The sequence below is a fragment of the Leucoraja erinacea genome, chromosome 13, assembly GCF_028641065.1.
Source record: "Leucoraja erinacea ecotype New England chromosome 13, Leri_hhj_1, whole genome shotgun sequence".
In the NCBI taxonomy this organism is placed as follows: Eukaryota; Metazoa; Chordata; class Chondrichthyes; order Rajiformes; family Rajidae; genus Leucoraja; species Leucoraja erinaceus.
Genome location: NC_073389.1, coordinates 49,261,069 through 49,275,122, shown reverse-complemented (window position 1 = coordinate 49,275,122; position 14,054 = coordinate 49,261,069). Strand labels below are relative to the sequence as shown.

At 39.6% G+C, this 14,054-nt stretch overlaps 1 protein-coding gene across 1 annotated transcript in view; it reads right to left on the bottom strand.

Annotated features, from left to right (window-relative positions):
* Positions 1-14,054, bottom strand: part of itsn1 (intersectin 1 (SH3 domain protein)) — a 171,800-nt gene that overhangs the window by 71,024 nt on the left and 86,722 nt on the right. The window contains 4 exon segments of the mRNA XM_055645202.1: positions 1,421-1,653; positions 6,867-6,988; positions 8,797-9,014; positions 13,073-13,206. Coding sequence (XP_055501177.1) covers positions 1,421-1,653; positions 6,867-6,988; positions 8,797-9,014; positions 13,073-13,206 — 707 coding nt within the window.

The window sequence follows — 14,054 nt, the reverse complement described above, 5'->3', positions numbered from 1 at the left end:
TAGCAGGCAACAAAGGTTTTTCACTATGTCCCAGTACACGTTACAATAAACTAAACTGAAACAATATTTATTAGCAACTCTCCAGACTTCTGTTGCCTCACTCACAGCTTTAATCCTTGGCAAGAATCAATGTGGGTTACTCTGACAGAAAATATTACTTTACCGTCATACGTGGTTTTTTTTATCCCCATGAATCTCTTTTGTAGCAAAATTAAAAAGTTAAATGCAGGTCTATTTTGCAGAGGAATGTAAATTTTTTTAAAAAGCCAAAGAAATGTTGAACGGTTCTGTTCCTGACCTATACAGGACACAGCAGACCATTTAGCCTCTCCATTGATTATCAAGATGAAGTCTGATCTGTGTCGTCTTTTCTCATTATTCATTAACCTCTTTGGTTAACAATCTCACTCACAAAAATTAAATGACCCAACTTCTATTGGTGTAGAAGCATTTCCTAACTGAACCGTTTGTTTATTTAAACAAGACTAAGCACCTTTATTCTCAGCTCTCCAGCAGTAAAAATACAGAGAAAATTATTGATTAGCCTCAGCAATTTTGAAATCCCACTCAAATCCTTTCATCAACCCCAATCAACAGGAATATAACATAATCTCTCCTTGGCATTTCACTACTGGAACCTCAGCATTTACAATTACAAGCAAACTATATTCGCAATCCAAAAATATTATGACAGATATTAAAGGAGGTACATTTCCCATATCAGAAATCATAAGATCACCGACACATTGGGCCATTTCACCCATCGCGTCTGCCCCACCAATCGATCATGGCTGTTCTATTTTTCTCGATCAACCCCATTCTCTTGCCTTCTGCCCGTAAACTTAGATGCCCTTCCTCCTACTAATCTGAGACTTTCCCACAACTGGAAACATCCTCTCCACATCCACACTATGTCTATGAAATGTATTAGCCCACGACAAATTATCATTGCACTGAACTCAATGTTAAATATGGCCACTATGTGTACATACGCTTGAATGAATATATAGCTCAGACTGCAGCTTGAAAAAAGAAAGCCATTTTAATTTCAGCACGTCTAAAATGAGAACAGCATCTTAATATCATTAACATTTTGGTTCAATAGGGAAATATTTACAAGTTTTTCAGTGTCTGTTGTAATCCAACCTATCAGAAATACGGCATTTCCACAAATTCAGAGATGGTAGCATGCTACATCAGAGCTCTTGACCACTGCACTTTGTTGTAGATTTCAGCACAATGTTTTAAGCTTTTAACAAAAAAGTGCCAGCTGAAAAATTATTTTGACATCAAACTATTATTCAGTTTGCATTTAATCACAGATTCACTTTCAATTATATTACAGATATATATTTAGTGTAATTATAACTAGTTGCCTGGGATGTGACCTCGCTCTATAAATAAATACACTGCCACTTACGTGGAGCTAAAATCTGCCCAATTGGAGGATGTGGTGGTCTCGGGCATGGGCTGTGCAACACCAGCAGTCACTGTGTGAGGAGCAATCTTTGCAGTAAGTCGTGTTCCTGGTTGTAAAGTGGGCGGCAGTTCACTCTCCAGAATTTTCTCTGCATAATTTGCAGGAAACCATCCAGTTTTTCCCTTCAGTTCACCTCCAAGCCACCCGGGTTCACCAGTCTGGCTTTCGTCCACCTAACACAAAGCAAATTAAGAACATTCAATTGTGTCTCGAAAGGAACTTCCTGCATATAATTATTAAATTTGCAAAAAAAAAAAGCCAGCCTCCAAAACTTAATCCCAGATTCAGTCTATTCACAATGTTTTATCTTTCTGATGAAAAATAGACTATTATCCAAAACTAAAAATGTTCAGAATACCAAAAACAAAGGGACTTGTTTCACTGCTTTTGCAATGCAATTAGTGTATGTTTTACTGCAGTAAAAACATTCCAGCTGGAATCGATGCAAACAGGCAGAGGTATATAATTGTTGGCCAATTAAAAGCAGACGGCATTCTGCAACAGCATTGATTTAAATAAGGAATCTTCAAATTGTCATTTACTCACAAATAGTCAACAAATGTACCAATTAGTGAAAGGCTGAACATGGAATGATCGAAAAATGTTATGAGCCAAAGTTGCAGCATTTTACAAATCGTAAAATTTGTAAACTATCCATGGCAGGAGGAGTTATTTGAGAGTGCAGGGGTGATAAAAGAAGCCTCTGATTTTGAAAGGTACATAACAAGCAAGGACAGATAGATTTCAAACATTCACGATTTCCACCAAAGATCCGCTATAGGATCTTTGATTCCCACCACATTTAACTTTCTTGAACATGGTTAATTAACATTCCCCCAAAGGCTGAAGCTTCCAGCGACAATAATGTGTACGAAGGAACTGCAGATGTTGGTTTAACTCCAACCTATTCATTACTGGCTGCAGGAATAAATGTACAAATATACATTTTCATAAAATGGTTTATTTTTTTCTCCAATGCAGTGCAACGTTTAGCTTAAAGTCAGTTAATTAAAAAGATATGGTGCAGAAATGAAGGTCTTCTATCATCGTATCTGTCACTCACAATGTGTAGGAAGGAATTACAGATGCTGGTATATACCAAAGATAGACAAAATGCTGGAGTAACTCAGCAGGTCAGGCAACATCTCTGGAGGAAAGGAATAGGTGCTAAAACGTCACCTATTCCTTTTCTGTAACTCACCATGTTGTATCTCTAAACTAAACTAGTGCGAGCGGATGAGCAATGGTCAGCATGGACTTGGTGGGGTGAATGGCCCATTTCAATACTATACTTTAAAAACAAACCTAACTTTTCACCCTTTCCTTCAATGTCCAAATGGTGGTGTAACGTTGACAGTTGAAATACTGCATATTATTTCCTGCTTGAACAAAATAATTGAACTTTCTATCTTAGATGTGTGCCATTGATTATTTCTATATACTTGCCGACATGGAAACATTCTTGCATCTTTTGATTCTGACATTCACATCACGCAACAAAACGGTATTTTTGGATGAATAGAAAGCAACAAATACTGTGTGCATTACATACTGAAGGTCACAGATTTGTAATTTCACAGAAAAGGATAGAATTTCAAATTTTGATTGCATAATACCAGGAAGAGTCAAGAGAAAAGGCAAGTGCTTTATTATCATATGTACCCAAATGGAAAAATTATATTCTTACTTGCAGCAGCACAACAGGTTTGGAAACACAGTGCTCAATAGATAATAAAAGTAAACAAACAAAAAAAAAGTCCCTGAAGCAACCAAGGCAGTTTGTAGTTTAGTTGGGGTTCATAGTGCTCAATAGCCGGATGGTTGTTGGGAAGAAGCTGTTCCTTCTGGATGTTAGTTTTTTTCCTGATGTGGGAATGAATTGATAGCATGAACGGGTGGTGTGGGTCCTTGATGATGCTGGCTGTCTGTTTGAGACAGCACCTCCTGTGGATTCCTTTGATGGTGGGGAGATCAGTACCCTTAATGGACTGGGCAGTGTTCACCACTTTTTGTAATCTCCTTCATTCTTGGGCACCTGAGTTGTCAAACTAGGTCATGATGCAACCAGTCAATATTCTCTCCACCGTATAGCGGTAGAAGTTGGAGTATTCGTTGACATACCAAATCTCCTCAATCTTCTAACGAAGTAGAGGAGCCGATGGGCTTTCTTTACATTTGCATCAATGTGCTGGGCCCAGGACGGGGACCTTTAGAGAAATGCACACACCCAGGATGTTGAAGGTTTGACCATCGTCGCCACCGACCCGTTGATGAAGACATGGTTTTTGTGGATCCTTGGCCTTCCTCTTCCAAAATCAACAATCAGTTCCTTGGTTTTACCGACGTCAAGAGCAAGGATGATGTGCTCTGGCACCATTCAATCAGATGACCGATCTCCCTCCTATACTCCGACTCATCATTATCCACAACGGTGGTGTCGTTGGAAAATTTAAAGATGGAGTTGAAACTCTGTCCAGGTACACAGTCGTGGGTATATATTAGAGCAGGGGGCTGAACACTGCCTTGAGCTGCCCTAAACCTTAAAATGTGTTGCGGTCAGGTTCTTTGAGATTTTCTTTCACAAACTATAATGGAAAAATACGCAAGTATACAAAACAAATGGAAACGTAGGACCAAAAATGCTGTTGTTGACTTACCCATTCCCCTTTAACCTCCAACAGGAAAGCAAAAGATGAAAAAGGAAAGTAAAATAAAGGTTACAAATTTCATTAGTATATAAAAAAAATTAAAAAATAAGGATTTCAAAATGCTTTCTTTAATTAACTAAAATGAATGCACAAAATGCTGGCAGAATGTTTTTTAAATTCCCATTTACATGAATTTGGATGACAGGATGGGTGAAAATGACTGTCAACAAGTTTTTTTAATCTAATATAGTGCCAGTTGAAGGACAGTTCATTGCACTCTTGCCTGTAGACAGTGGGCTCAGAGTTCAAAGCTCCGTACAAATTTCCAGCCTGACACTCCACACATGGCAATAAGCCAACACCAATAAGCATCGAGATACCGTGAAAAGCTTGAGAAGGAACTGCAGATGCTGGTCTACAAAAAACAACAAAGTGCTGGAGTGGGTCCGACAGCATCTCTAGAGAGCTTAGATTGGTGAAGTTTCAGGTCAGATCCCTTCTTCAGACTGATTGTGGTGGGGTGGGAGAGAGGGAGAAAACTAGAAGTGTGGAACGGCAGGACAAAACCTCATGTGATAGGTGGATGCAGGTAAAAGGGAAGGGTTGATAGGCAGATAGTTGGGCATAGGCCAGAGATTAAAAGACAAAAAGGTGTGAAATGTGATAACAGAGAAGCAATTTATGAAGCCAGAGGGAGGAATAGTAGGAATAGTAGAAAAGGAGGGGGGGGGGGGGTAAAAGAAGGAACAATGGCTTCATCTAAGTCGGGAGGGGAGGAAACAAAAAGGGTTCTTTGTAGGTTAGTTACCTTAAATTAGAGAATTACATCTTCATACTGTTAGGTTATAAGCTACCTAGGCAGAATACGAGGCACGGTTTGAGGTGCTATCCAGTCATATAATCTAGTCATACACACGTACAACAGGTAGCGCAAAAAGAAAATTAAAACAGAGTGCAAAATATAATGCTGCAGAAAGTGCAGACAAAAAAAAGTGTAGGGGCAGCAATGAGGTATGTTGGGAGACCATGACTTCATTCTAAGCTCTTGAGAGGACTGTTCAGCAGTCCAAAGTATTCTGGTCAATACTTATCCCATAACCAAAATCACAAGGAAGTGGTCGTGATTATATTGTCATTTTCACAGCAACCTGGTTTCCAACAATTCTAACAATGACTACATTTAAAGTTTCATTTATTTGGCTGCATTGCAGTGAGGGACATACTGAAAAGAAAAGAGCAACCAAGCTTTACTACAACATTTTCCACAGCTGAGAAATAGCATCATTACAACCCAGCATGTTTTGAAATCTAAATTTGGGTCAATACACAAATTTATTTATTTTTAAAATGAATAGTCTGAACTGTGAATGATTTAAGGCAAAACCTGTATACTTTGATTACATTTCAGTTTAAAATTCCATTATTTATAATACAGAGATATCACTATTTACTGAAGAGCTATGATGTAATGATCAAACAATCACAGCAAACAAAGAACTTACTGGGTTTTTTTAAATCTACATGTGCTATGACTACTACAATGAAGATAGAAACAAACATATGTGTTGCAATCTATTTAATAGATCTTCAAATAGCGAATTCAAACATTGTCAACTCATTGTTGGAAATCCAAAGCAACCTTTACCAAGGATCAAAATGGATTACCTAATATTATATTTTTGCATTTGTTTATTTTGCAACATTAATTATTGTTCAAGATTTCTAAATATTAAATATTTATTATGCCATGCAAACATTAGGCATCTTAAATGAATCTTGAACTTCCATTCAATTAATACAGAATTTTGTAACATATAGGGATCCAAGTAATTATAGCAACGCTTTTTCAAATAAAAATAATTCACAGGAAAGGGTCAGTCTAGGCAATTCTGGTTGGAGAAACTTGGATTGGGTTCCCAGGGGGGGTCAGAGGTATCCTGAACACACTGTCAGGGGCGGTGGAGGCACCTATTATAATGGAGTTTGAGAGGCTATTAGATAGGCACATGGACATGCAGGCAACAGAGGGATATAGATCATGTTCAGGAAGAGGAGATTGGTTTAACTTGGTATCGTATTCTGCACATCGTGGGCTGAAGGCCACTTTCTGTTCCATGTTTTATTACTTGCTAGGGAAGCATTTAATAGCTCTTGATATCAGTTAGAAAAGGTGGTGGACTGTCGAACCTGCAGGGTGAAAGCAATCTCTGCAGTTACCATTGGTTTTGATGCAATTGAAGCTTAAGTGCCCTCTGATACAATCTGACAGCACAATAAATCTGTAGATGCACAAAATAAGACAAGGTTTTTCGATGAAACAGGGGGGGGGGAGGTTTTTCAGCAATACAGATGTTTTATGTGAAATTAAGTATTTCCACCAGAATATCTCAAATGCTCAACATAAATTAAATTCCCTTGATGCTGTGATGGAAAATGAATGAGTCTGTAGATAATTAGCACTGGCATTCTGACTGCTATAAAAATTACATGAAGATGTCTGTAGTGCCATCCAGACAAATGCAGAGCATTGTGCATCGCACAGTCAGCGCAAAACAAAGATTTAAAGAATACGTTCAACTCTCCTGTCTCATTCACACACTTAAACCAACAACAAAAACATTTAAAAAAAGCGAAAGTTAGCATTCAAATTTCAAAGCTGGATAATTCATCCCTGTTTCTCATCCGGAAAGTACCTTAAACCATAAGCTTTTGAGCAAGACAAGACAGAAAATGCTTACCATTATGACATTCCCAGGTTGAATGGTAAGCTCATCATGGCTCCTAGCTTCAAATGGGTACAGTGCTTTATAATATACAACTTTAACACCATCTTGATCCGAATTTACTGATGTAGGCCTTTCTGTTGAGAAAATGAAAGGAAAAACAATGTCATTTTATTAAAATAAAATCATTTTGCCGCTGGTTTCACTAAATTCCCCAAGTAAAATAGCGCACCATGCAAATATACAAAATGTATTGATTTTGTCGTTGCCATGACAGAACTACAACAGTTATAAACTGGTGCACAACATAGTTGAGGGAATTCAATTTACCAAAAATTGCATTCCAAATTTTAGCCATGGCTTCTTTCCATTCTAATTTGAGAGTATACAGTCCTTTGAAAATATACCATTTCTTCATAACTTGCTTAATGCGAGTCAGACCAAACTCCGCATGAAATTCATTACTTTGTTAAACACGACAAACATTTGCATCTGTGACTTTGACGTTTCCAGCAAAGAAACTTCACTTTTTTTTAAAAAAACACCCAGGAAATTTTAGGGACACTGCCATCTCACTGATTTGTAACTTGGCAAACAACTGCATAGAACAGCACAATGTTCCAAAGGGCTACAGTGTCTGTGTCATACACAAATTAAACAAATCCTTTCTGCCTGCACGTGATCCAAATCCCTCTACAATTTGTGCCCGCCTACAAACCGCTTTAGCGCCGCTATCGTATCTGCTCATGGAGTGATACAGTGTGGAAACAGACCCTTCGGCCCAACTTGCCCACACCAGCCAACATGTCCCAGTTATACTAGTCCCACCTGCCTACGCTTGGCCCATATCCCTCCAAACCTGTCCTATCCATGTACCTGTCTGTTTCTTAAACGTTGGGATAGTCCCAGCCTCAACTACCTCATCTGGCAACTTGTTCCATACACCCACCACCCTTTGTGTGAAAAAGTTACCTCTCAAATTCCTATTAAATCTGTTCCCCTTCACCTTGAACCTATGTCCACTGGTACTCAATTCCCCTTCTCTGGGTAAGAAACTTCGTCCATCTACCAAATCTTTTCCTCTCATGATTTTGTGCACATCTCCTTCAAACATTCTTCCTCTGACCTTAATGCTGTGCCCCCTTGTCTTTTGACATTTCCACCTTGGAGCAAGGTTCTGATCACCTACCCAATCTACGTTTCCCATATATTTTATTTTAATACAAACGTTTATCAGGTCTCTGACCCTCCAGAGAAGACAAGTTTGTCCAACCTCGCCATGTAGCCGAAACCCTCTAATCCAGTATCTGGATGATCTAATGACACAATGAAGAAGGGTCTCGACCCATTCCTTCTCTCCAGAGATGCTGCCCGTCCCGTTGAGTTACTCCAGCATTTTATGTCTACCCTCTAATCCAGGCAGCATTGTGGCAAATCTCTTCTGCATCCTCTCCAAAGCTGCATTTTTCCTTCAACAACGTACCTCGGTGACTGCCAATCACCCCCCCCCCCCCCGGACACTTATTTTTTTTTTTTTTTCAAACCGTTTGCTATGTCGCTCTTCAAGAGAGATGCTAAATGCATTTCGTTGTCTCTGTACTGTACACTGACAATGACAATTAAAATTGAATTTGAATCTGAATCTAATGAGGTCCTGACAGAAGGCAGCAAGCATACAATATGCCTTCTTTACCATTCTACTTGTGCTGTCACTTTCAGGGAGTTATGGAAAAGGGAATCAAGTCTCGAAAAACACAAACAGTGGACTCAATTTGTAAATGCTGAAGTAATGAATGATAAAGAATGAATCAACTTATTCAACCATACCAAACGGGTAAACGCCATACTCCCATCCTTTCATTCGTCGTCAAAATTTCAATGATACAGTAAAACTACGACAATCTCAACTGATTAAAAATTTGGGATTCGAATAGACAGACTGTACCTGGTGGCTGCCATCCACTCGGAGACAGTTTCTTTGATGGCTCCAGATGTTGTTGGAACATTTTGTTTAATATCTCCGGCTTGCTCTTTTCCTCGGGTTCTCTCTTTTGAAGCGTCTCTTCCCGCCTTCGATTTTCCTCCTGTTGGAGGCTTCTTAGCCGTTTTTCCTCATCGTTTTGAACTTGATCCTGCCAGAGTTTATCACGCTCCTGTGCTGATCTAAAGCAAATTACAAATTTGTGAGGTCTTCATAAAATGATAGAAAAAGAACTTGCAAACATAGGAAGAAAAATGAAGTAAGGGGATATCCATTCACACTTGCTCAGTCATTTTAAATGGAAATAAAAATCACTTACAATTTAGAATGAGCCATCAAAGAATGTGTGGTCAGTGTGGCGGGGCCCAACGGCAGCGGCTCAACTGCAGTCTGTCTGTCTTTTTTTAATTTTTGTCTCGTTAAATGTATGTTTTTGATTCTAGTTTTTATTATTCTTTAGCTGCGTTTTTGTGGGGGGTGGGGGGGAATCCGTTTAATCTTGTCCCTGTCGGGTCTCCGTGTCGTTGAGCCTAACATCGTGGAGCCGGCGGCGGCCTCCGGCCGGAACCAACCCGAGGGCTCCAGTCGCGGAGCCTGCGGACTCGCCATTGCGGAGCTCGCTGACCGGAGCTGGGAGAAGCTGGGACCGGAGCTGCGGTGGCGTGCGGCTGCGACCCGACTTCGGAGCTTCGGCCGCAGGCCCGGTGGACAGGAACATTGGGAGACCGATTTTCAGAGCTCCCGCAACAGCAACTTATCCCGTTGGAATAGCGGGGTTTAAAGGACTCGGCCGCGGGATTTACCATCGCCCGCCGGGGGTTTTAACATCGGGAGCCCCAGTCGCCTCGACATTGCATTTGAACTGCTGGACCGCGGGAGAAGAACAAAAGGAAGAGATAAGACTTTTGCCTTCCATCATAGTCCGGTGGTGTTGGAGATTCACTGTGATGGATGTTTGTGTAACTTATGTTAAGTGTGGGTCTTGGGTTTTTTGTAATGTTAAAACTGTAGAAATGCAATTTCGTTCAAACCAAGCTGTTTGAATGACAATAAAAGGCATTCTATTCTATTGTATTCAGAATGCAATATTAATTGCTGTCGTATAATTTTTTTTGTCCTCTCTGCATATTTAACTTCATCACTGTCCTCCAGTAAACTAGTATTTGCTCTCTTGCTGTATATTAAATATGATTTCAGGTGATCTTCCTATTTATTGGCAATTTTTCCCATTTGAGGCGCTGAAATAATTGGTTGTTTGCCTGTTCTGCATACCTTTACTCACTTCCAAGCTGAATTCTGCAGTCAAACTAAAAGTTTGAATCATTGGTATACAACATGATTTAAAAATAAAATCACTGCTACAGGTGGCGGCAATTAGGAACAATGAACAAAGCACATAAGAGTGCATGGAATAGAAGGATATGGATCATGTACAGGCAGACGAGATCAGTTTAATTTGGCATCATGTTCATGTTTGACACAAACATTGTGGGCCGAAGGGCCCGATACTGTGCTGTACTGTTCAAAAAAGAAAAATAGCCATTTAATTTAGTAGTGCAAACCTTCTTGGATTAGAAAGAGCTGTTTCTGTACCATGATACTCCCTTGATTGCATTTCAATTTAGTCTGTTCTGGGTAACACAAAATAAAAACACACAATTGTTGGGCTCATTCATTGCAATAAAACCACGTAGCAAATGGTGCCATACAAGGAAGGAAGCGCCAGACATCTGTTTAAGGTTGCATATTCTCTTTTAAATACTTGATTTTTTAATGGTTCAATCTAGTTTCATTAAATTTGACTTGTATGGAGTAATCACATTGATCAAAGTTTCACATCCATGATGTGAAGTTAACTCAACAACCTAATTACCTCTGGTTTACTCTTATCAACAATGAAATGATTACAGACAAGAACCTCACCTCCAACATTAATAAAATGAAGGTTACAATTCATTTTGGGACGACAGCCAAATATTTAAAAATAACAAAGATTTAAGCAAATTAGTGGCGGGGTTACTCAATTTTTGGAATATTCATAGATAAACTGCAAGGATGAAGTATTCTTACTTGGAAGGGAATGACCAGGGTTGCTCCTGAGCACAAGGAGGCATTGGTAAATAAAGACAGCAATTTGAACACAGATACAACGCAGCAAGGAATGACTAAGGTTGTGACCAATGCAACCCTGGATAAATTGCATTTAATCTGCTCTGGATACCATAATCCATGGACAAGTGGATGATTACTTGAACTATAGCAAAACTCAAAGCCATACAGAAAGAATAATCGGGATTAATTTCAGACTAAGTAACCACACCAACATGATGAGGTGACAAGTTCTACCTGTGCCACAAATTTGTGCTTTTCAGGAAGTTAAAGATCAAATCTTGTGGACTGACATTTCCTTATTAATAAATTTCACCTCGATGATGATACCTAAACCATCTAATGAAGTTCAGTCTTTCTCGCAACAGAGCTACGATGTTAATTCTCCTCTGCACGTTCCTCCCTGACTGCTGAAGACCTTTCTCTGAGCTTCTAATATTGCTGCCTGTTCTTGGTTTGCTAAGTATGAAGAAAAGACACATTAAAATGTTAACTGTGCAGCACACACCTCAAACACATTAGCCTGAAAAGTTGTTTAAAATAAAACTGGAAGGCCAGATGGAGATAAGAAACTGCAGATGCAGGTTTACATAAAAAGGCACAAAGTGCTGGAGTAAATCAGTGGGTCGGACAGTATCTCTGAAGAACATGGATAGGCGACGTTCGGATCGGGAGCCTTCTTCTGTTCCGAAACGTCACCTATCTTTGTCCTCCAGAGATGCTGCCTGGCCTGTTGAGTTACTCCAGCACTATCTTTCATTGGAAAAAAGGCCAGGTGAAAATTTGTGCACCAAACCAAATCTCAGATTCCATGTCAGGCCTGAGCTGACCATCATGGCGTGAGCCAACTTTATACTTCAATATATCTGTACTAACAGGACTGAGAGGAGTTAGTCTAGGGATGTAGCTTGTTGGACAATAGGCTTCAAGCAAAGGTAATAATAAATCTATCAAGTATTAAAAAAATTACGTTACTATAAATCGAAAATAAACTTTTGGCAAACACTGGATAATTAACCCAAGTCATCAAAGCATGTCCATGTACTTTACCCACACTGAACGCCACTCCACCATCCCACAAAACCAATGTGGCACCTTATCCAAGTGGACACGATTCACATATGAGTTTTAAGTGGGTTGTCCCAGCCTGTATGTTCATTTCTGGTCGAAGTTTGATAGGATCCAATTCAGAAAAGCATAATTATTTGTTCCCTCCAAACTGAAGGACTGAGGCCGATTGTATCCTATGCTAGAGACAGGTAGCGGGCTCAGAAAAATAACAAGGAAATACACACAGGGTACTGGGGAGGAGGTGGAGATGGGGAACGGAAGGAGAACCATGCCAACAGTAACAAAATCTGGAATCTTTTATAATAACTATCTATTGTGCTATTAAACTTTACTCGTGGTTTTCTGATAATTTCCCTTGCATTTTGTAGAATTGTGGACATGCTCAGTACTAATGTTTATCTAGAAGTAGATGTATCGTTTTGTACAATTATGGGAAAGCAACAGAGGTAACGAGAATACAAATTCACTGTGGCTATTTGTAGAGAAATTGGTACTTCTCTTGACATCTCCTATCCTATCTGCTGCTTTGTTTATTCAGTGCTAGCCAAACACCGATAATCCAGTATCTAACTGTTCAGAAATCCCAGTGGTTTGGCACTGGGGCTCATTGGGGCCGTTTCTCATGCTCCCTTTAAACTCAGCAGGCCCTGCCTCCTACACGCTTCAAACTCACTGGGTTTACTGGAAATTTATGCCATGTAACAACTTAAAAAGGGTGGCATGGTGCTCAGCAGTAGAGTTGCTGCCTTGCAGCATTAGAAACCCGGGATCGATCCAGGCTATGGGTACTGTCTGAATGGGGTTTGTACGTTCTTCCTGGGACCGGCTTGGGTTTTCCGAGAACCTCGGTTCCCTCCCACACGCCAAAGGCGTACAGGTTTGTAGGTTAATTGGCTTGGCATAAATGTAAATAATTGTCCCTCACATAGGATAGTGTTAATGCATGGGCATCGCCAGTCGGTGCAGATTCGGAGGGGCTGTTTCCGTGCTGTATCTCTAAACTAAACTGGAAAGGATTATCAGAGCTTTACACACATTTTAAGTGAATAAAAATAAACACCTCTGAGCAGCTTCTTTCTCGTGTTGTCGTTCTAGTTCTTGTGTCCTCCGGTCTTGTTCCTTCTGCTTCTGCATTTCCATTTCAGCTTCTATCTGTCGCTGTATTTGCTGCTTGTTGTGCATTTCCCGCAGTTCCTATTTTAAAAACAAAAATATAAGTTAGGATTTTGTTTTTTAAATAAAAAGTATCAAACTTGAAACACCTTCAGATGGACACAATTTCCCAAGCATGGGCCTAATCAGCCTGATAAATTGATAACAAAATTGGACCGAGTCTTTCCCAAATGTAGCACCTAACTAGGAGCTCATACAGTACCAGTTGAAGCACTGGATGCCAATGACACAAAAAGAAGAAACTGCAAAAATGTTAGTGCAGAGGATGAAATCCAAGCTGTAGAGAAAATAATACTCCTGGTTAGAGATCAACCTTCACAATGTTAGAGTAAATAATGCAGCACAACACATTAAGAACTAGTGAAATATACTCTTAAGGCAGATACAATGAATCAGAAACCAAATAATTTTCTGCTATTCTCCTTCACCCTGACGAGGAGGGAGTTAATCGTTTTAATATTCAAGGGTTGAATCGTGCAATAGCAATTGTTTATATGTAAAAATAAACACATGACAAGGTGCCTTCAAAGGAAATGTTAGAGAAGTTGCATATTTCCTTTTCAAAAAGTTGCACCTAGTCAGAAAATAATGAATCCATACACTCAAGGATTACAAGTAGCATGAGTGATGCACAATTTGAAACTTTGCAAATCAGCACTTCATTCTCAATCATGGCCAATCTGCAAGCAACTCCTGAAATATGCACTTCAAACAAGCTCATGACAGGGTTAAGGGCAATAGTAATGAGCAGCAGCAACAGCATCATATTATCGGCACTACGCAAACTCATAACAAAACTGGGCTGAGAATTGGGGAGATAAAGGAAAACCACTCAAATAGATCATGATCATAGGAAACAATACAGAAAG